This window comes from Lycorma delicatula, chromosome 1 (genome assembly GCF_047948215.1).
Source record: "Lycorma delicatula isolate Av1 chromosome 1, ASM4794821v1, whole genome shotgun sequence".
NCBI lineage: Eukaryota > Metazoa > Arthropoda > Insecta > Hemiptera > Fulgoridae > Lycorma > Lycorma delicatula.
Genome location: NC_134455.1, coordinates 72,256,350 through 72,279,521, shown reverse-complemented (window position 1 = coordinate 72,279,521; position 23,172 = coordinate 72,256,350). Strand labels below are relative to the sequence as shown.

At 34.7% G+C, this 23,172-nt stretch overlaps 1 protein-coding gene across 3 annotated transcripts in view; it reads right to left on the bottom strand.

Annotated features, from left to right (window-relative positions):
* LOC142319316 (suppressor of lurcher protein 1-like) overlaps positions 1-23,172 on the bottom strand; it is a 1,297,987-nt gene that overhangs the window by 459,543 nt on the left and 815,272 nt on the right. For all 3 annotated transcript variants that reach the window (XM_075356472.1, XM_075356462.1, XM_075356483.1), the window contains exon 8: positions 20,566-20,783. In XM_075356472.1, the coding sequence (XP_075212587.1) occupies positions 20,566-20,783 (218 nt within the window). The remainder of the gene's footprint in view (positions 1-20,565; positions 20,784-23,172) is intronic.

Sequence of the window (23,172 nt, the reverse complement as noted above, 5' to 3'; positions counted from 1 at the left end):
ATCAAAATAGTGAAATATATGATTTTCTTTTCGCGAATTATGTCAAAGAAAAAGGCGATCCACAAACAAACTAAATAACAATATCCAAAGTTATTAAAAAATTCATGATATTATTTTAAAAGATCGTGAAATTGTGATAATTTCATGTACACATCTTACATTTTTATATGAAAAAGCTATCAGCAAGTTGTGTGTCGCGTTTTCTTTAGTTAATCAAACACGAATTAATTCAGCCAATTCTCAGTATTTTTATAGTAGTTTAAACGTAATTAAAATGAATTTATCCATGTTATTTCCTGACGTTTAAATTCATTTTTGATGTAAACAAATTATTTGTGAGTGAAGGCTCGTTTTGCCTGTGCTATTCAACATTTTATATCGCTTCTGCTTCGTCCATCTTTAGTAATTCTACTTCCCAAATAACAAAATTCTTCTACCTCCATAATCTTTTCTCCTCCTATTTTTACATTCAGTGGTCCATCTTCGTTATTTGTACTACATTTCATTACTTTCATTTTGTCCTTGTTTATTTTCATGCGATAGTTCTTGCGTAGAACTTCATCCATGCCGTTCATTGTTCCTTCTAAATCCTTTTTACTCTCAGCAAAAATTACTATATCATCAGCAAATCGTAGCATCTTTATCTTTTCGACTTGTACACTTACTCCGAAGATAAATTGTTCTTTAACATCAATAACTGCTAGTTCTATGTAAAGATTAAAAAGTAATGGGGATAGGGATATAACATCCTTGTCGAACTCTCTTATCACGGCTTCTTTCTTATGTTATTCAATTATTACTGTTGATGTTTGGTTTCTGTAAATATTCGCAATCGTTCTTCTATCCCTATATTTGAACCCTAATTTTTTTAAAATTCTGAACATTTTATTCCAATTTACGTTATCGAATGCTTTTCTAGGTCTATAAATCCCAATTATGTTGTTTTTGTTTTTTTTAATCTTCCTTATACTATTAATCTGAGCGCTAAAATTGCTTCCCTTGTCCCTATACTTTTTCTGAAACCAAATTGGTGTTCTCCTAACACTTCTTCCACTCTCCTCTCTTCTTCTGTACAGAAGAATGGAAAGGAGAATTAAGATTTTTGATGCATGACTAGTTAAGCTAATTGTTCTGTGTTCTTCACATTCATTTGCTCCTGATTTCTTTGGTATCGTGACTGTAACACTCTTTTTGACGTCTAACGGAACTTCTTCTTTTTTATAAATATTACATACTAGTTTGTGTAATCTATCAATCGCTTCTTCAGCTGCACTGCGCCGTAATTCTACAGGTATTCCGTCTATTCCAGGGGCCTTTCTGCCATTCAAAACTTTTAATGCTCTCTTAAATTCAGATCTCAGTATTCTTTCTCCCATTTCATCCTTTTCAACTTCTTCTTCTTCCTCTATAACACCATTTTCTAATTCATTTCCTCCGTACAACACTTCAATATATTCCATCTATCTACCTACCTCTTCTTTCGTATTATAAATCGGTGTACCATCTTTATTTAACACATTATTATATTTTAATTTACGGACCCCAAAATTTTCCTTAACTTGTCTGTATGCTCCGTCTATTTTATCAATGTTCATTTCTTTTTCCTCTTCTGACACTTTTCTTTAATCCACTCTTCTTTCGCTAGTTTGCACTTCATATTTATACTATTTCTTAATTGTCTATAGTTCCTTTTACTTTCTTCATCACTAGCATTCTTATAGTTTCTATGTTCATCCATCAGCTGCAATATATCATCTGAAATCCAAGGTTTTCTACCATTTCTCTTTTTTCCACCTAAGTTTGCTTCTGCTGATTTAAGAAATTCCTTCTTTACATTCTTCCATTCTTCTTCAACAGTTTCTACCTTATCTTTTTTACTCAGACCTCTTACGATATCATCCTCAAAAATCTTCTTTATCTCCTCTTCTTCAAGCTTCTCTAAATTCCACCGATTCATCTGATTCCTTTTCTTCAGGTTTTTAAACCTCCAATCTACATTTCATTATCACTAAATTGTGGTGGCTATCAATGTCCGCTCCAGGGTAAGATTTGCAGTCGACGAGTTGATTTCTAAATCTTTGTTTAACCATGATATAATATATCTGATACCTTGTAGTATCGCCTGGCTTTTTGCATGTGTATATTCTTCTATTATGATTTTTAAACTGCGTGTTGGCAATTACTAAATTATACTTCTTGCAAAACTCTTTAAGTCGGTCACCTCTTTTATTCCTTTTGCCCAGCCCGTATTCATCCGAAATATTTTCTTCCTTGCCTTTTCCAATGCTTACGTTAAAATCTCTAACTATTATTAAATTTGCATCCTCCTTTATGTGTTTAATTGCTTTATCAATTTTTTCGTATACACACTCTACCTCATCATCATTATGGGCCCTTGTAGGCATATAGACGTTAACAATCGTTGTCGGTTTACGTTTCGATTTTATCCTTATTATTATGATTCGTCGCTATGCCTTTTTGAAATATTCTACACTCTTCCCTATTTTCTTGTTCATTACAAAACCTACTCCTGCCTGCTCATTATTTGAAGCTGAGTTAATTATTCTAAACTCACCTGACCAAAAGACGTTTTCCTCTTCTCACCGAACTTCGCTAATTCCTAATACATCTACATTTCCCTCTATAAATTTTCTAATCTACCAACCTTTTTTAGACTTCTAACATTCCACGCTCCGACTCGTAGAATGTTATTTTTTTAATTTTCTGGTGACCTCTTCATTAGTAGTCCCCACCCGGACATCCGAACGGGGGACTAGTTTACCTCCGGAATATTTTACCAAGGAAGGCGCCTCCATCTTTGTTATATAACTAACCGTATAAATAAAATATTCATACCAGTCGGTAAAATCTGGTGAAAATGCTTCAACAGTAATATCAATCGATATCTTGGATGGAAACTGTTTTTACGGGATGCTCAAGAAGAAAAATTAATTTATACTTTTAGAAAAATATAATTAAAAAAAAAATTAATAGGTGTTAAACGATTAATTTAACCATTACTCAAGGAAAAAATATGATCTCCACAACACATGACTTCCTTGTACACTATTAAATTACATTCACAAATTTCTAAAAGTACGAAAAATCTTATTCCATTAAAAATTTCTGATATATATATGTATATGTATATATATATATTATATATTATATATTATATATATATATATATATATATATATATATATATATATAATTGTATTATTGATTTATTATATATTTTAATTTTTTTTACAATGAGAGGTTAATAGTTATAAATAAATAGTATTAAAAAAGGGAGATGAAGTCTGATTCGAAGCGATGTGCCTTCCCCTAAGATCCAAATATTCATTAATTAAAATATTATTTGGCTATAACTCTATAACCAATGAAAAAAAAAGTACCACTTATAATATATCATTGAAAAGCTCTCAATGAGGGCTTATTACTGCAGTTAAGAAAACGTCCAAAATCCAAATATTTTTTTGTTATTTTGGGCTTTTTTGGACACTTTTGGTTCAGTTCATTGCAATCAAAAGGGCAGGTGCACAATTAGATGTTACAACTGTCCTAAATCCAGAATTTAAACATACTACGGCTAATCGTTTTTGAGATATGCGAGATATATACGTACGTACAGACGTCACGCCGAAACTAGTCAAAATGGATTTAGGGGTGGTCAAAATGGATATTTCCGTTGAAACCTGGGAACCGAAATTAATTGCGATCATAATACTTCCTTTACTTCGTACAAGGAAGTAATAACGATCAAATTTGATAAATAAAGATTTGCTTTATCAAGATAATAATGCACCGACTTCTCACAGAAAGAACTTTACACAGAAAGAATTTCACAATCAAAATTAAATAAATTATGTTGGAAATTCCTTTTCAATTACCAAATTTTTTAGGTTTTACACATGAGACTTTTCTTTTTTACAACCTTGTACGAATTAAAGGAAGTATTGTGATGTGAAACATTTCGGTTCATATTTCAACGGAAATATCTATTTTGACCATCCCAGAATCCATATTGACTAATTTCGGCGTGATGTCTGCACGGATATGTATTCGCATAACTCAAAAACGATTAGCCGTAGGATGTTGAAATTTTGGATTTAACACTATTGTAACATTTAGTTGTGCACCTCTCTTTTAGATTGCAGTCAGAATTAAAACTATAATTTTAATTAATGAAATATTGGGATCTTAAAGGGAAGGGACATCAGTTCGACATCAGACTTCATCTTCTTCTGTTTTTTAAATTTTTTTTACTTATTTTTTTAACCTTTCTTTTTTTAATTTAAGTACATTTATTTAATAATTATTAACCCTGATTGTAAAATAATACAACAAATAATAATTCAATAATAAAAAAAAAAGAAAATATTATTAGTTAAATAAAATTTCATGTAATTTTAAAAATTTGTAAATGTAATTTAATATGCATTACATATGTGTATATGTTTGATGAAACATCTGATTATTTATTATTAATTGAAAATTATCATTTAGAATCGTACTATTTTTGGATTTTCAGCAAATTCTTATAAAAATTGAATATTTATTTAAAAAAAATCTTTTTATTTAATTATTTGACAGAAAAATAAAATACATTTTTGAAATGTATTCAATTTAAAGTGATTTTTGAAATTTTTTCACGTGTGTGTAATATTTACAAGATTTCTGATGTATATTTCAGATTTAGGGTGTGTCGTATAAATAAAAGTTAATAATAATTAAACTATTCCGTTTGAACTCATGTATATGGTTACAAATATTAATTTTGACCTTAGGCTGTAGAATAATCAATTTTTATTATTGGATTATTTGGTAAACAATTTATTTAAAGAGTAATCAAGGGACTTTATCCTAATATTTCCGGTTAGACTTTTGAATTAATAATTGTATAAATATTTGATGTTAATAAAAACTAACATTTCAGCAATTATGTAACTGTCCACTTTTATTAAAGAATCTCACTTTCAAATGAAATAAATTTAAATGAAGTGCAGAAGTCATGTGGTGTCCACATCAGGTTTTTTAAAAATGTGGAATTTCTTTTGAAAGAGATTTTCATCAATAAACAAAATAATTGATAAAATAAACGTTTATTTTGGAAATTTCGACAAACTGTATTTTTTAATGGTATTAAAAAAGTATAAAACAAGTTTATCGCTAAAAGGAAGGTACCGTAGAAAAAACTGCAAAAATTGACGTATCACATGGTCTACATTAACAAATTACAAGAAGACAGTGTATAGAATATTAATTATAAATTGCTTCAATTTATAATTTTTTTTCTAAATAAAATGTTTTTGATTTATTTTCACTTCATGGTTTAAATAGTGCCATACGTTTTAGCACCATTTTTTAAACGCGTAAAATTAAAAGATTTTTTCTTAAAAAAATAGGAAAGTAACGTGATTAGGATATTTTGCCATAGACAAGATATCGATTAAATAAGTGGTGTTAATTGGGTAGTAGATACAATAATAGAGTTCTCTTGTACAACTTTAGGGTGTAATTTTATTGGGACAATTGGCTTTTAAAATTTATTTTCTGACGTTTACACAATGGCGCTGGATTCATAAAAGAACGTTATGAGAGAAGTAAATAGGGAAATTGAATCGAATTTATTTACCCTTTGGACACGGTACTAAGGCTTTTGTGTACAAGCACTGTTAATGCTACATCTATTTAGAGTAATAACCGATAAGGCACTCTTAGTAAGTAATAAAATGGTCTTACTGTATTAAAGCTAGATACGCTGGTCTCCTTCAGTGCGTCCAGAGTTCTGTGTTTTTATCTGCTTTTGGTGTTTTTTAGACTGCTGGTCTAGTGAGTACCTTCCAGTGGTATCAAGTCTACCGATTGAGGATTACGAACACAGTTAGCACAAAGAAATTTAGACTCATCTTTTCACTTTTTGCGGTAGTGAACGGAGAAAGCTTTCTGCGACGTGTGTCCGCCTCAACGGGGCTGAAAGGAGGCAACGACTGCTGGTCGTTAGCTCCCGTTACAGAACAGGTCGAGCCTTTAGTCCTTCTGCGCTCTTATCAGAGCGAGGGCCGTAATTTGTGGTTTTTTGCCGTACGATTCGTATTTCCATCAATCGTTCCAGCAGCGGCCAAGAGGCACAAAGCGTGACAGGAGAACGTAAGGGTCTCCGGCTGCCCGTACTCGCTGCGGGTAGTTGTCACATCGTGGGCTTGCCCAAACCAGTCAGTAGGGAGACAGCGAGAATTTCGTTAGTTAGTCAGGACCATGGGAATCTTTGGTCATGGCAGATTTTCAGGAAGTAAGGAAATCCAGGCGGAAGCGCAAGCCGGAGCCCGTGCCATCCTCCTCCTCATCGAGCGATGAGTCGAGCACGATGGACACGGGAGCACCCACCAGGGTGAAAACACCGCCGGCTGTGGACGGATTTCGGAAGGCCAAGGGCAGACCTGGTAGTTCTGCCCAGATAGCGAAGGGGGTCCAGGAAGACCTGGATCACCTTATTGAATTTTTTACTCTCCCGGGAGTCGTCAGCCCTGGGGCTAAGAAAAATATGCTGCCGCGGATACTCCGGATGAAGTCTGCGGTAGCAGCTTTGTCCGAGGGTTTTGAGTCCCTGGCGTCCAGGCCCAGGGAGGTCAGGGCTGTTGCTTCAAAGGTAGTGCAAGCCCCGTCGGCGCATCCCAGGGGATACGCCGACGTTTTGATAAACAAGCGAGCAAGGTAGCTAAGAAGCCAGAGGTTATATTTATCAACAAGGTTGATGGCTCGAAGAACACGAGCACTGAACTGAAGCGCGACTTACAGGTTGCTCTTTGTAGTGACCAGAAGGAGCTGCGGATCAGGGACATAAAAGAGACCAGTAAAGGTTTAGTGGTAGTTGCTGACAACAAGGAGACTGTCCGAGTCATCATGGAGTCTCCCACGGTAAAGAAGCTTGAGGTCAAAGTGGACACCAAGCGACTAAGAAGGCCCCGCATAATAGTATATGACATGGAGCGAAGCCTCCCGGACGAGGAGGTTCTGTCTCTCATTTGAGAGCAGAATATTGACTTGGACGAGGCGACGTTCAAGAAAGATTGTAGGTTGGTCTTCAAGACCGGAAAGCGTGATGCCCCACGGTATCACGGCGTTTTTGAGCTAGGGACTGGTCTCTTTCAGTGGTTCGTGTCCGAGGGACGAATCTTTCTGGACTTCGCATCCTGCCGCGTTAAGGAATACCTTGACGTGCAGCGGTGCTTTAAGTGTTGTCGTTACGGCTACAGGGCCAAGTTCTGTAGATATGCGTCGTCTGCGCGCGTTGTGATGAGGAGGGCCATAAGCGCGAGGACTGTCTGCTTAAGAAAGAGGCTCCGACTTGTGTCAACTGTAAAAGTTTGCGCAAGAATAGTAGGCACTCTGTTACTAGCAGGGAGTGCGGTTGTTATCTAAGAGCAGTTGAGATCTATTTCAGCTCTCTCGATGGTTAGATTCGGTCAGCTTAATGCCCAGGGTGCCTACGCGGTCCAAGTAGAGTTAGGTGAAGGTGTTGAACACCGGAGTCTCGATGTCGTTCTTCTCCAGCACCCTTATGTGGTTAAGGGTGATCTGCCAGGTTTGTCAGGCTGGAACAAGTTCCATGTTGGTGACAGTAAATCTGCTGTGCTGTGCAGGAAGTCATTAGATAGTGTCTTCATACGGCAGGCCTGTGACACGCATCATGTCGTTGTCAAGCTTGCTGTGGATGGTGTAGACTTGGTTGTTGTTAGTTCGTACTTCCAGTACAGGGATCCCAGTGAACTTCATTTGAAAGATGGGATAACATTATTAGGCTGGTAGCGGGCTATCCTATTCTTATAGGAGTTGATGCGAATGGCAAATCGCTTGTTTGGCACAGTGGGATCTCAGATGACAGCGGTGAACTTCTGGAAGGCTTCATTGCGCAGCATCACTTTGATGTGTTTAATGTAGCCGGCGAGTTGCCAACCTTCGCCGGTGCAGTTGGTTTGCGGGGGGCCTTTGGTGGCACCAACATTGATGTGACCATGGGTAAGAACGTCCCTGGTAGGATTCTTAACTTGTCAGTAGTCGATGATTGCGAAAGCGATAATCGGCTGATAGTTTTTGATTGGCTGGGCAGGCTGCGAAATGTCTATAGCGTGGACGTTCCTGTTCAGCAGGGACGCTTCCTGCACAGGCGGACGGATTGGTTCAAGTTTTCTAACATCCTTTCCGCCAAGATGCGGACATACACCCGCACCTTGGACGATGTACCACTAGACGACCTGGCAGAGTCTTTTTCTTCGGCGGTGGTTGAAACCACTGAACTTTCTATCCCCCGGAGTACGGGTCGAGAGAGAGTAGCTGGTTGGTGAACTCGGGACTTGACTGCGGTAAAGCAGGCTGTGGGCCGACTCAGGAGAGCCGCACAGCGTGCGCGTAATCCTAATCGGCGTGCAGTCCTGTTTGCGGAGTACCGTCAGAAGAGGACCGAGTATTTCCACATAATTGGGTCTTCTAAGCGAGATTCCTGGCGCTCTTTTGTCCAAGAGCAGGGGAACAGAGACCCTTGGGGTGTTGTATATAGGGTTCTTGGACACAAGCGGAAAAAAGACATTCTTCTGTTGGCTCTCTCGACCCAAGGCGGCGTTGTAATAGACAAAAATCGGGTCCTAACTCATCTTATGGACGATCTTCTTCCAGATGATACCGAGGTTGCTGAGACCTCGTATCATCGGCGAGTCCGAGAGGAAGTTGCTGGTTTTCACTCGGAAGTTGCATCTGCTGAGATCACTGAAGGGGAGGTCCGCCAAGATCTGCAGCCTGGCCAGGAATAAGGCCCTAGGATATGATAGTATCACGGTGGAACTCCTTGTTCGCACCCTGCCTGTCATTGTAGGTGTATTGACTAGGGTATTCAATAGGTTGCTGTTTGCTGGGCACTGTTTGCTGGGAAACGAGGAATTTTGAAGCTGCTTTTCAAGGGTGGCGACAAGGAGCCCACTGTTAGCTCCTCCTACCATCCTCTGACACTCTTGCCCGTAGTTGGTAAAGTTTTCGAGAAGGTTCTGTACCTCTGCATAAATGCTAGGTTAACTTCTAACCATATGTTAATGGACGATCAGTATGGGTTCCGTCCTGGTAAGGGCACAGAGGACGCAATAATTAGGGTTATGAATTCGGCGTCAGACAGCGAGTGCAAATATGTGCTCGGTGTCTTCTTGGATATATCCGAGGAGTTCAACAACTTGTGGTGGCCCTCAGCCTTGTTTCAGCTACAAAAGCGTGGTTGCATGCGAGACTAGATTAGAACTCTCTGAAGTTATTTCAGCGGTAGAACTGTCGTTCTTCGTGACGGCAGTTCTGAAGTAGGAAAGACCCTGTCTAAAGGATGTCCACAGGGCAGTGTGCTAGGTCCACTCGTTTGGGTCGTTGAGTTCGATTCTCTCATGCGATTGAGGATGCCCGGCGGTTGTCGTATCGTGGCTTATGCCGACGATGGGCTGCTGCTGGTTGAGGGCAATTCGTGTGCCGAGATCGAGTTCAGAGCGACACAAGCATGTAGGGTGCTAAGGGTGCGGAGTCTTCAGCATAAGATGGTTTTCAGTGCGGAGAAAACCACTATGATGTTTTTGAAGGGCCGGCTAGCCGTAACTCGTCATCCGCGGGTTGTGATGGGCGGCCTTCCGATTAGGTAAGTGACAGTTCAGAAGTATCTGGGTGTTATCCTTGATGAGAGGCTTCTCTTCAAGGAGCACCTCCAGTTTGTGGCGAAGAGGGCTATGGATGCCTTCTTTGCGTCCGTAGGGTGATCCATCCCGATTGGGGGTTGAATTACTGTACCATGCGTATTCTTTATAAAGGGGTTTGTGAAGCCATACTGTTGTACGCTGCGCCCGTCTGGGCTCATCGTTTGCGGTTTCAATGTTATAGGGACATCCTGTCACGAGCCCAGCGTTTTCTATTATTAGCTGTTGTCGCTGACATCAAGCCAGTAGATATTTCGGCTACGGAGCGTAGCTAACGGTATATTTCAAAGAAGGCAGGTCTTCTTACCACCGGGCGTATGCGGGAAATTGAAGACCAAGGTTTTGACACTTGGCAAGCTAGATTGGCCGACTCTTCTACTGGTCGATATACGCATGGTATTTTTCTAAATGTTAGGGATTTGCGAGCAATTAGTTGGGTTTCCCCCAATCGGTACACAACTCAATTTCTTACGGGACATGGTGCCTTTAGGGGCAGTCTAGCGAGGTTCAGGTTGGTTGATTCCGGGTTGTGCCCTTAATTCGGAGTTGAGGACACAGTGGACATGATCCGGGGACCATATATTTGTCCCCGGTACGAAGCTGAACGAACCAGAGTTGGTAGGGAACTTGAGAGAGTACACTCCTTTTTGGATCTGCGAGTCAACTGGAGGACTCACAGTGAGTGGACGATAGTGGCCAGCTTCCTAAAATCCCTTGCCCAGGGCAGGGTGGCTGAAGGGATTTAGGATAGGAACCCGGATGGCTAGGTTCCGTTCTGGACAGTTGATTGACCGAAGGTAGGCGCTAAGGCAGCGTGCCTCGGTTAGATGTAATTGGTGTCTTTGTATTGGAATTATGCTGTCGGCGGAGTTGCGGCCGCTGCCAACGGGCATGGTTATCCTTGCCCGGGGGGTGCTGTCGCGCTCCGACAAGGGCATTAATGAGCTAACGACACTGTCGGCGGGGCGTCTCTGGGTGACGCTTCGGTGGTATGCAGGGGCGTAGGGGCAACTTGACGGCGGTTTGCGAAAGATGGTGAATATCACGCGGGTTCCGCGATGGAGCTGTGTGGGAGTAGGCGTTTATTCTCCTCTCCCGGGCAGACAGGAGCGGAGTCAGATAGAAACTCATTTTGAGTAATAAGCGAAATTTAGACCTAGTTCCCTTAAGAACCCCGCTTTTCTTAAGGGAACTAGGTCTAAATTTCGCTGTGTGAAACATTTTAGCAGGAAAGTTTGTTATAGAGGCACTTAGCACGGATCTTTAATAGTTAGGACTAGGAGCGTGGTCTTTATTCCACGGTTAGGCTTCTAGCTTAGTTCCTGAGGGGGACGTGGTAGCTGCAGGTGTCCGTTGTCTTCTTTCTGAAGGCATAAACACATGAAACTATCTCGGGGTGAACTTTACCTATGCAGATGTCCCTCGGGGCATCTGCATCGGTGGCATCTCTGCTGGGCCTGGACTCAAAGCTGTGGTGCGCAATCAGTTTGAGGGCGAGAAGATGTCCTCCGTTAAAGCCACTACTGGCTAGGAACGGAGGGGGTGGTGTAGCGACCGGACACGCTACGAGGTGGGATCTTCTCCCCTCGGGGGGGAATCGAGATGTATGAAAGCTAACCGGATTGAGGTTGCGTTCCTCTTGTTAGGTGACCTAAACTGGTTGACTTATTTGGTTGTAGGTCTGAATTTCTATGTTGCGTAAAACACAATTTTGATTGGTATGAGTGTAGCACTGACTTAACTTTTCGTTTTCTGAGGCATTCACAGTCACGAACGGTGCTGTCAAATCTGTACTAGGCGCGAAATCGCGCTTCCGCGGTTTCAGTCAGTTAGTCTTCCCCCTACGAGGTTGGGATGTATGAAAGCTAATGTTAACGGAAATTACGGGTTTTGAAATAATATTTTTTGCTAGATATAGCAAGATTTTCTCTGCGTGGAAAATTAGTGCTAATTTCGGCTTGCACGTCTTAAATTGACGCGCTAGGAATTTGTCAAAATGTGCTCCTTTTCCGTATATACAATGAAAAAGTACTAGATTTCTTCGTTATGATAATTTTTAAGGCTAACAAGGAATGATAGAAGCATAAGTAGGAAAAGTGTGATACTGCACTTGGTATGTTTGTAATGCTAGTTTTCATCCATTTGCCAGAGATTATCTAAACGTTTGTTAACCGTGGATAATTCGTAGACCAGAAATATTTAATGTAGTGGAAAATGCAATTTTATTATTAGCAGAACTATTAATTGATATGTCATACAGGTTATAAAAATGATGGCTAGATATACTATTTAGGTTCGTCCAGAAATATAAGATTTTTGAGAAAATTTCGTTTTACATTCTCACTGGAGAATACAGACGACTGTTTTTTTTGTGTTTTATTGTTACAGATAGTATTTAATATTTTACTATTTGCAAATCCCATTGACACTCTTATTGAAGTTACACGTTTGGTTAGCGATTATGAAGTCTGCCTCTAACTAGCTAATAGAATATAACTGCCTGATTATAATGATATAATGCAGGAAAAATGCTTCGCTAAAAGGACAACTAACGTTATGGTCAGTAAACTAGAAATTATAGGGGTAGTTGAGGTACGGCTGGAAAATGTGGGCAATTCTCGCTTTAAATGAACAGTGCGATAGTTACGTATCGTGGTACCTACTAAAATTAATAGGAAACTGGTTATTGTGTACGGTTTTAATAGGATGAATGAAAGAAATATCCGATAATTTACGGTGATGAAACAAAGCTGTTTTATGTTACACGCACCAATGTGAGTGGCGCCATGACACTTTATTGAACAATATACTCTCTTTGCATTCATTGGAAATAAGGAACGCACCACGAAGTAAACAATTATTGTTTCTTTGCAATTTCAAGACCAAAATAGTTTTGGGATTAGTTTGGCTTTTGCTATAGATATACTTTATAACACAAGGAATATGATTTCTAAAATCGATCATCGGTTTATCTTGCTCCCAGAAAGCCGACCAGAGCAGAGAGAAATATGGTATATTGTCTATAGATGCTTAATAAATTTGTGAATCTATATCTTGATTTTTAAGTAAATAAAGAGTACTTTTGAGTAAATAGAATTTTAGGACAAAGTTGCTGTTGTTGCGATCAACATTTATTTAGTTAGTTTAAGGATAGTATTTTGGTGTTTAAAGACTCATTCAAGTAATGATCTGAGTGCATAGTCTAATTTAGGTTAAATGTAGGAAGAGTTTTTGAATGAAACCTTCGGTGTTAAAGGAAGAGACGGCGATCACGCATCCGCGAATCGGTTAATTTTACGGTTGAGTGTTGTAAATTATTGTAGATGGTCGTGGTTGGAAGAGGCCATACGAAGGCGATAGTAGGTTGTGTAAGTACACTGATGGAAATGTCTATCGAGGCATTTGCATCGGTGGCTTCCTGACAGAGGCCAAACTATTTGTGGTTCACTGTTTTGTGTCATTAAGTTTAAAGGGTTTAAAGACGATCACCGATATAGCATATCAGAGCTAGGAACAGAGGGGGTGGTGTGGCGACCGAGATCGTCAAAAAACGGGTGTCTTCCCCTATGGAGGTTAGGATGCCTGGAAAAAGGTATTGTTTTGTATAATTACAAATCACGTCTAAATTCTGCACATACGACACGGTTTTTTTGGCGAAAAATTCAATTAATTTTAATTTTCACGTCATATGATTTGAAATTAGCTCTATATGTTATCATCTATTAATCAACTGAAGGAATTTGAATGTAGATTAATTTAAAGAAGCCTTCAAACATGGTTAAATTGGTTCATAAAAAAGGTACATGATGCGAGTATCTTGAAATTTATGGATAACAAAGAATGTCTCACTGTTAGCAGAAATATTATTAAAAATAGGCAGAGATGTATGCATTTTGTAAATAGATTATTTAGTTAAAATATTATAATGTTAAACATTTTTGTCAAAAAAAAAATTTACTTTTAATTATCTGCTCAAAAGCATCTTTAATTATTGATATAATATATAAACGGTCATTATTATGGAGTTGTGAATCCTGGAATATTGTATGATTCATTGTTAGCAAGAAACCTAGTACAATAATGAACTATATCTTACTTTTATATACATTACTGTGTACTGTGCATTCTTCTTAAAACACATATATAAAAAAATTATTATATTATCACTCCTTTACTCTTTACTATTAGGCTATTCAAAGGATAACATGAGTGGAAAATTCAGTAGTGTGATGGGTAAAGCATTTTCTTCGGTCTAAAGTCACAAAAAATAATTGACTATAAACTCTGCTACGAATACTATCCATCCCTTGCGTATATAAGAATGGACGCCTTTGGTTTACGATATACTCTAAGGTTTAAACAAACAAAATTGCAGAAGCCAAGATGATATTTTTTGCTTTTACAGTTAAAATATTTTTGTTTAACTTACGTTCAAAAAAATTGTATTGAATATTAAAAAAATACTACGATATGAATACAACGATTTTGTAGGGATTCATTATGCAAAGTTAATGTTTACAAAACAATAACAAAGTGAGAACAAAGAAGAAAATAATACATTAGGTTCACGATTAATCTTGCCTATAACATTAAGAATTACAAATAAAAAGAAATAAAAGTAATTTATACTATAATATTAAAAAAAATATCTGATATTTTTCGTTTTTATTTCTTTAAAACGCTGAAATAAATTTATTTTAGAAAAAGACAGAAATAAAAATCGATCAAAATTTTCCCGTTTAATCTCTTGGAGGAAGAGGAGCACCTTTTCACTGATATAAAACGACTTTAAAAGAAAATTAACGGAGAGTGGAGGTAATAGTTTGGTGTAGGAGGTGTTTCCCCTTTAGTTAATATTCATTTAAATATGATATTCATAATATGATTGTTTTACTTAGACTACTCGTTCACACTCACTGCTCGTTAATGTGGGGTTAAAATATATTAATATTTACCACAGATTGATTCCCAATTACATCTACCGTAATTTAATTGTTTTTTTGTTTTTTTTAATTACAGATGAACTTTTTAGTAAGTGAAAAATTACAAGTATGCACGGAATTCAAAAACAGGACCTTCCAACTGAAAAGCAAAGATGCTGCCCTGTCTCAGCTGAGAGAAGTAGATATATGAATGAAGAAACCTGATAATAATTATAAAAAGATTTCTACCTAAAAATGTGTAATTTCTTCTATCTTAAAATGTAATTGATCATTAACTGTCATTTCTAGGCAGATTTCATAAGAAAGCTACCTACTGTAATGAGTACCATTATTGGACTTCCGGAAAATTTCGACATAATCTTTGCGTTTCACATCCCCCAGACCCCGAAACCATTGTCAGTTCAAAATTTTATAGACACTTTTATATATATATATTTCACTTTCTTGTGGACACGATCACAACCGTAATTTTGCGCCGATCACTTTCAAATTAATACATACAATATAACGACCCAAAATCTCGGTCGAGTTCGTTAATGGAAAAAATCGGACCATGGGGGTGGAAATGGAGCTTTTTCGAATAAAAAATATCACTATAAAGTAAAATATCGAATTCGTTTAATGCTCCTACAATTTTTTGGATTTGGGCCTAAAACTTCCCTAAGTAAAGTTTTTTGATATCACCAACCAGGAGTCCAGAGGGTGGAAAAATGGGGTTTTGAAGACTAAAAATCACACCTCCCTTAATAGGCACAGTATCGTTATAAAGTGGCCGTTAGTCCTCTAAACATTATTTAAAACTTTTGCCTTAAACAATCTTTGATATGGCCAACCCTTACAGCAAGGAGTGGCCAAAATGTTGCTGGCATTGTAAGAAGATAGTTGTCGTCGTATGCTAAACATGTGAAACTTTTTTTTCTTAACTTTAAGATGAAAATATTTTATATTTCCTTCTTAGCGCCGGTGAAATCTACCTCCGCATTCCGGCGTGCCGAAAGGGATATTTTAGGTTTAATCATTAAAAACAAAAAAAAAATTAGTAAAATTAAGACAAGTGTTAAACATTAAAATCAAGTTAAAAAGATAATTAATAATTAAAAATCGATTTAGTTATAATACATTATCATTTTCAAATCAAGTAAATTAAAAAAAAAAAAATTATTTTTTAGATTTTCAAAAAAATCTTTCGTTGTGTATTGAAACAAAAACGTTGTTTTAATGTTTTTTTCTTTTATTAAATAAATTTTACCACATCTCACAGAATAAACAACTCAGCTTTCTTGTATTTATGTTGAATATATTTTTATATGATCATAAAAAAACGGAATTCAATAAACAATGCACCAAAAAGTAAGAAATACTATGCTTTTAATCTTGGTTTAGACTCCGACTTCCAAAAGACAATAAAAATTATTTCTAACTACTTATTAATGTGTTGTAATTACTAAATAATTATTAACCTATAATTAATTATTTCACCTAAAACTAATGGAGCATAAATAAATCAAATATATAGCAATTATTATAAATCCATTGTTTAATTTATAACAAATTTTAAAAGGGTGAAAATTGCAGAAAATAAAAAAAAAAAATAAATATTTCCGCTGCGATATATATCGGTTTCATTTTGACTCATTTAAAATTTGTAATGTTCTTTGTTTCAAATATGAATAGGCCTATAATAAACAAGATGCCGAAGGAGAAAACTAACGTAAACAATTAAACGAAGAAAAGGAACAGTTTAAACTATTACCGATAACAGGAAACTATTATCGAGTGGGAGTTAAGGCTACATAACATTCGAGAACATGTTTTTATCTGTAAGATTTATAATTATTTTAATTCACGGTGTGAAAATATTTTAAGTTTCAAATTGCTATAAGGTTATAACGTTATTCATTATCTTCAAAAGTCTTATACCAAAAAGGGGTTAAGAAAGAAAATTAAAAAAATAAATCTTCTAACCGATAAAGTAAGTTTTATTTGAAGAATCTACTTAATTTGTAGAAAAAATTGTCATACAAATGTTTCTAATTATTCTAAGCTCTTTTATTGTAAAGCTTGAGCACACAAAAAAAGAAGAAATGTATGGTTCTATGATACCATCCATAATACAAATGGTTTGAATTGTGAATCGTATCCTTTTTATTGTTAACTAAAAAAAAAGCTGACAACACAGTTGTAGGACTTTCCCGTTACGCGGCGTTTTCCTGATGCACAGCTTACACAAATTAATTAAAAATATTAGAGAGAGGGGGTACTATTGAGGCAGTATATCCACTTAGCCGCTAGTTTATTTAGATATTTTGGGGTGGGGTGCGATTTTGAAAAACAAAAACTTTTTTCTTTGTAAATATTATTTTTAATCGTTAACAAATGTGCCTAAGAAAAATAATATCTTCTCGAGATACTGAGGGTGACCTTGCTCTACAGTCTCACCCCTTTGACCTTTTAAGTTGAGAATTTAATGGCATCAATACTCCATATATAGAAGTAATCTGACCAAGTTTGATCAAAATCGGTCTAGTAGTTCTGCAGATATAAGGATTGCAAGTCCGAATTTACACATGTAAATAACAACATCCGGAAAATTTCCATACGGTTTTTTGGTTTCCTTACGTGTCAAAACACTAAGATCTGGTGAAAATAGCATATGCCCAAATTGGACCGATTACAATACTTTCCTTTATAAACCTATAGCTCTGCTATAGCGCTAGTCGGGACAGTAAAATTAAAGCGCTTGTGAGGAATGAAGTGATTTCCCACTATTATTAGCAATGAGTCAAAAATAGTAATGAATCTTAGCACGGCAATCTAAAAAAAATGCGGTTAACCTGTACTCTTTTTCTTGTTCTTTATGACGAAATGACTAACCTAATTCGAAGAAAAAAATCTTAATTTCCAGTTGTATCTCATATGCGTTAGAATGCATTTTTAAGAATAAAGTGGATTACAAAGCCGTTTAGAAAATTAGGTTAATTAATCTTCTTTCTGCGGAATAATACATTCATTATAATAAACATCGCATCATTAGATAATAACGTATTATAAATAATTTAACTTAATTTATATTACAGAAGAACATGGAATAACAGAACCGTTAACATTTTCATTTATTTATTTGACGGAATGACTCTACATTAATTACAAAACACTGCTTATAAAATTCAGCGCCATAGCTGGATCGAAAGTACAACAGTTATGATAAATTCATTGTTTATAAAATATGACAAATTGTTTCGGTAGTATTAATGAGGATTGTAGGTTTTTTGTCTCGTAAAATTAGGTAGCTAGTTTAGCAAAAGAAAAGCAGAATAGAAAAATTAAAAAGAGAAGCAGAAAATTCAGTGGTTTAACGGCATAATATTTTCAGTATTTTTATAACTATAGATTTAAATTAACGTGTACCATCCCTACTGGCGTATGATCTATTATATCGGAAGGGTCAAAAGTCTCACAACCCAATCTTATAAACGGAAACTTTTCTACAACATTCATTCAATTATTTTTATTATTTAGGCTGTTTCAGTATATATCAACCATGCAAAGTGTTACTGTTTTTTAGGAGCTTCGACTGCTATGGTCATTAGCCCTAAATTATTATTATTATTAGCTAATATAAAATGATCCTTCTGGAATTTTTTTCAGTTAGCAAGAAATATTAAGTTTTTGCTAACAAAATTCAAAATTATGAACTACTCAACTTTTATATTTAATCCCTTTATGTAACTTTACATATCAGGATCTGTTTTGTTATGACAGTTTATATGCAAGGGGGATTGACTAAATACAAAAAGTTTGTAAAACAGACATGATACTTTATGATGATATTGACAAATATTACATTTCGAGGAGGGTGAGGCTTTAAATTTAATCGTGCTATTTTTTTTAACTAACGAGAAAATAACATTCAGATACCTTACATTTTATGAACAGCGGCCTTGCTTTTGTCCTGATTTTAATAGATTGAATTACGAAGTAAATATGAAAATAAATAAAAATTAAATTTTGTTGTAGATATACGGATTATATTAAAGTATGGAAACGGCTTCATATTTCAAAACTGTGGATACTAAGAAGAGTAGAAACGTGTAAATCTACATAGTAACAAAATCATTATGGTGTATTTGAATTTTTTGTCTTCCATATGTGATAGATGAATTTAATTTAACATTTTACGAGCAAAACGGTGGTGAAAACAATTTCTCGATAAAATGTTTTCTCTCAATAAGATAATGAATAGTTATTTTATTTATTAAAAATAATAGGTGGCACAGGGTTTTTTGTAAAGTCAAATTTTTTCATTAAAAATTTAATAAAACATTCTACTTTCAATGAAACGAATTTATTTGGACAATAAAACTTTTTCAAGCAATACTTTTTTTTTTTAATTTGTATTTCTTTTAATTTAACGGGTGATTCAAAAAGGACTTCACCAAAAGCATTTAGATAACTTTCAGATTCGGTTGACGTCTCACTTTTTAGCAAAACACATCAAGTTTTGGCACAGTAGTTCATTAGTGTTGTCACCAGGTTGTCATTATTACTGAATTCTGCCACCAGCGCTGTTACCAATGTTGGTAAAAATGGAAAATTTACTGGTGTGGAACGTGCTCTCTGCGTGCATGTTTTACGGTTTGCTGTCAACAACTGCAGTTCAACATAATTTTCGTAGAGTACGGTAGTGAACCTTCTAGTAGGCATATAATTTACTCTTGACATCACACTTTCGTTGAAACAGTTGTTCTTCTTCCAGACAGAACGGCTAGTTCTTCTTCCAGTTCAACTGTAAACGGTATCGTTTTTCTGGATATGCTTCAAAATTCTCTGATTCCTCAATTAGACGATGATAACCAAGATGGATGAAATTACTATCAGCGACGGGCCACTACTGCTAGAAGTCTGAAATTTTCTTTACACTCTATTCCCAGGTAGATTGATCGTGAATGTCCAATTGCATGGCCATCTCCCTCCCCAAATTTGATCCCGCTAGATGGTTTTTTTGCGGGGTTTCATTAAAGATCGGGCTTATACACCATATTTTCCTACTGATTTTATTGAGCTAAGAATTATTAATGCCACAACTGGAGAGGTAAGGCCAGACTTGCTGGCTACAGTCTGGAATGAAATCAATTTTAGGTGAGATGTATATAGCATTACAAATGGAAGTCATATCGGTCTAAAGCGAATGTTGAGTGACAAATCTTATGTGGTTGTCTATGAAATGAGACCTGAGCCGAATCTGAAAGTTATCTCAACAAATTTTTATATGCTTTTAAAATTGTGAAGTCCTATTTGAATCACCATTATATTAATAAGTGTATGAGATTTAACTACAACAAAATATAGTTCTTTATTTTATTTTGTTCGCCTTTCATTTCTTAAAATTTATTTTAATTAAATTATATTTTAATTTATTTTATATTTTTTATGTAATACCAGTTAGTAACAGCACAGTGACATGATCTCCAGTACTCTGCCAAGACATCTGTTCACAGTCTGGCAGGTACGTATAATTGTACCGGTAAATGTGTAGCCTTGAACAGAGTTAGACCGACAACTCCTGAGACGCTTGGTTAATTAAAACCTAAGCACCAAATTACAGCAGTATCTGCAGTCTAGCATTCAAATTCATATAAAAGCAACTGTCTTTAAAAGGACTCGAACCTTAGAACTCTCGTCTTTGAAAACCAGCTGATTTTGCGATGACGAGTTTAACCGCTTGACTAACCCGGCGGGTTAATTTACTTTTAATAAGAACTTATTATTTCTGTTTATAGGATAGAACTTAATTTTTTACTATTATTTTAGCTACAAGGGTAACTTTCATTAAAATATACAAAAACCAATAGAATTAATTAATTATGATAATAAATTAAAAAATAATTGTTATTTACCAGTTTGAGGAGTAGTTTCTAAAAGAAGAGGTTGAAATTGAAATGCTGCCTTAAATCCTTGCCCAGGCCATTCAGAATCTGCAAGGAACTCGATAAATAAATCTGGTCCAGTCGAAAGAACTTCAAGGGCGGAAGCTTCGTTGCAGACAACACGTATGGTTGGTGATACTGCACTTCTACCATCATGGACCTTGATCACATCAGCACGGTTCAAGCAACTGCACATGTATTAAATATTATGTAAAAATATTTATGTTATATAACAATTACAAAATAATTAATAGCATTTTTTTCATTTGAATAATATGCTGAATTATTTATAATACTTTTATATTTATTTTTTTAACAATTTAAATTTGAATAATATTCTTCACAAAAAAAGGACTAAGAAAAAACATTTCAAAACATTAAAATGGGTTAATATATTTTACCCTTTTTAATGTTAATTAAATATGAATAATATACTTCTAACATATATATATATATATATATATATATATACATGTTATACTATATATATTATATATAATAATTATGATTATAATCATAATTCTGATACTGATTAACAAAATATGATTGAATTATATTTTTATTTTCATTTCAGATTAAATGCTTTCAATATTATAATATTACGTAAGCAGTGAATATAAAAAAAATACTCTGATCCGATTTAGTTATTAAATAAATAAATGTAAAACAAATTTCTCCATCAACTGTTTATTTATTTTATTATTATTGTAATAGAATATGTATGCTATTATACTTTTATGAATATATGAAACAAAAAAATAAAAATAAATAAATAGGTAATAGAATACAAGAGTTTGAAGTAAAACAGTATCGTTGAATTGAAGCATACAAATAATAATCCTGTTACTTGTCATATTAAAGTGAGTAGTGAGCTTTGCTTTTATTTACAAAAAAAAATATTTAGAATACATTTAAGTAATTCTATGGAAATAACCCATCAATAAAATTGAGGATGTAAATATTGTTTTATGCAACAAACGCGTTCAGTATAATATGAGTACACTTTATCAAAAGGAAGTTTTACGTAAATTAATTTTGCGACCCAACATCAGTGTATTCTATTTTATTAGGTGTATTCAAAAATTTCGTAAATAATTAAAATTTTTATTAAACATGAAAAAATTACATTTTCGCTTAAATATAAAACCTTATCAACTATTATAAAAATATATTTTAACCTTTAATGAAACAAAAATTCGAATATATACTTATATTAACCTTATTATAATATAATAAACAGCAAACGTAATTTACCGAAAGGCTATTTAAAACAAAAGGTGACAGCGCAAAAGAGAACTTCATTTTCCTTTTATAACTATCGAATTATTCTCAAGGTTCAGCCTAATGACGTGGAAAATAAATGAAATTTTACTTAAAAAATTACAAATATTTTTTTCTAAAAAACCATTAAAATTTAACATAATATATTCTGGTTAATTTTTAAAAATATTTTATTTAGCAGTACATCGTGTTTTTAAAAACATAATATATAACTATGGGTATTTTTATTATTTACATGAAATACACTACATTAAGTTAACAAGATTCGTAAATAAATTTGTGAGTATATTAAAGTATTATTTCATAGTTCATTACATATGAATGTAAAACAAAAATGAATTTCAACAAATAGTAAATGACACAGATTCATGGCTGGAAAAGAAATAAAAATTTCAATTTGAAAAAGAAGAAAACTTAAGTAGAGGAAATAATATGTAACAACGAGATTAATAATAAGTTAAATATAGAATAGGTTGAAAATAGTAAAAAGGATAGTAAAATTGTAAAAGATAAATGAGGAATTTAATTTATTTAAGGCAGCCTAGTACAAATTAGAACTGGTTTCTATGGAGAAAAAAATCAGCTAGTATTAAACGTAGATTTATGAATTCTATGTTGTTTTTCGTAAAAATCCGGAAAACGGTTGCGTAACATAACCGGCCTTTCCGTTGACAGATATTTATTTCAAATATGCTATAGGAATTTTAAATATTAAGAGCTTAATTATGTAATATTTAAAGTATAATTGCAGAAAGAACTAAAATTTCAGTAATAACTTGATCGTCTTGATAAAATGATATTTTTACTTTAAAAATTATGCAGTACTAGCTCCTCGTCGCAGCTTCGCCCTCGCTATACAGTTTTTGCATTTCCCGTAGCAGTCAATCTTTTATTTTATCTTTTGTTGCGATTGATCGGGTACTTTTTTGTTCATCCCGAATAAATAAAAACCTTTTCCTATTTATTTAATAGGTATACTTTAATGTAAATTAAATTTTATTACTATTTCGATTGAGTCGAATTATTCAGTTTGATCCCTGTTCACACTTCAATAATTTAATTCATTAAAGTTTGTAATTCAACCGGGGAGATCTACACTACTACATATATATATGTATCTCTTTTTTTTTCTAAATTTTTCGAGGTGAAATATATCTAAAATCCTTCTAAGTTACCAAGAAACGGTAAAACATTTGGTTGCGATTGATCGGGTAGTTTTTTGTTTATTCCGAACAAAAAAAACCTCTTCTTCTTTAAGTAATACAATAAATTAAAAGTATTATTGAGTAAAATATT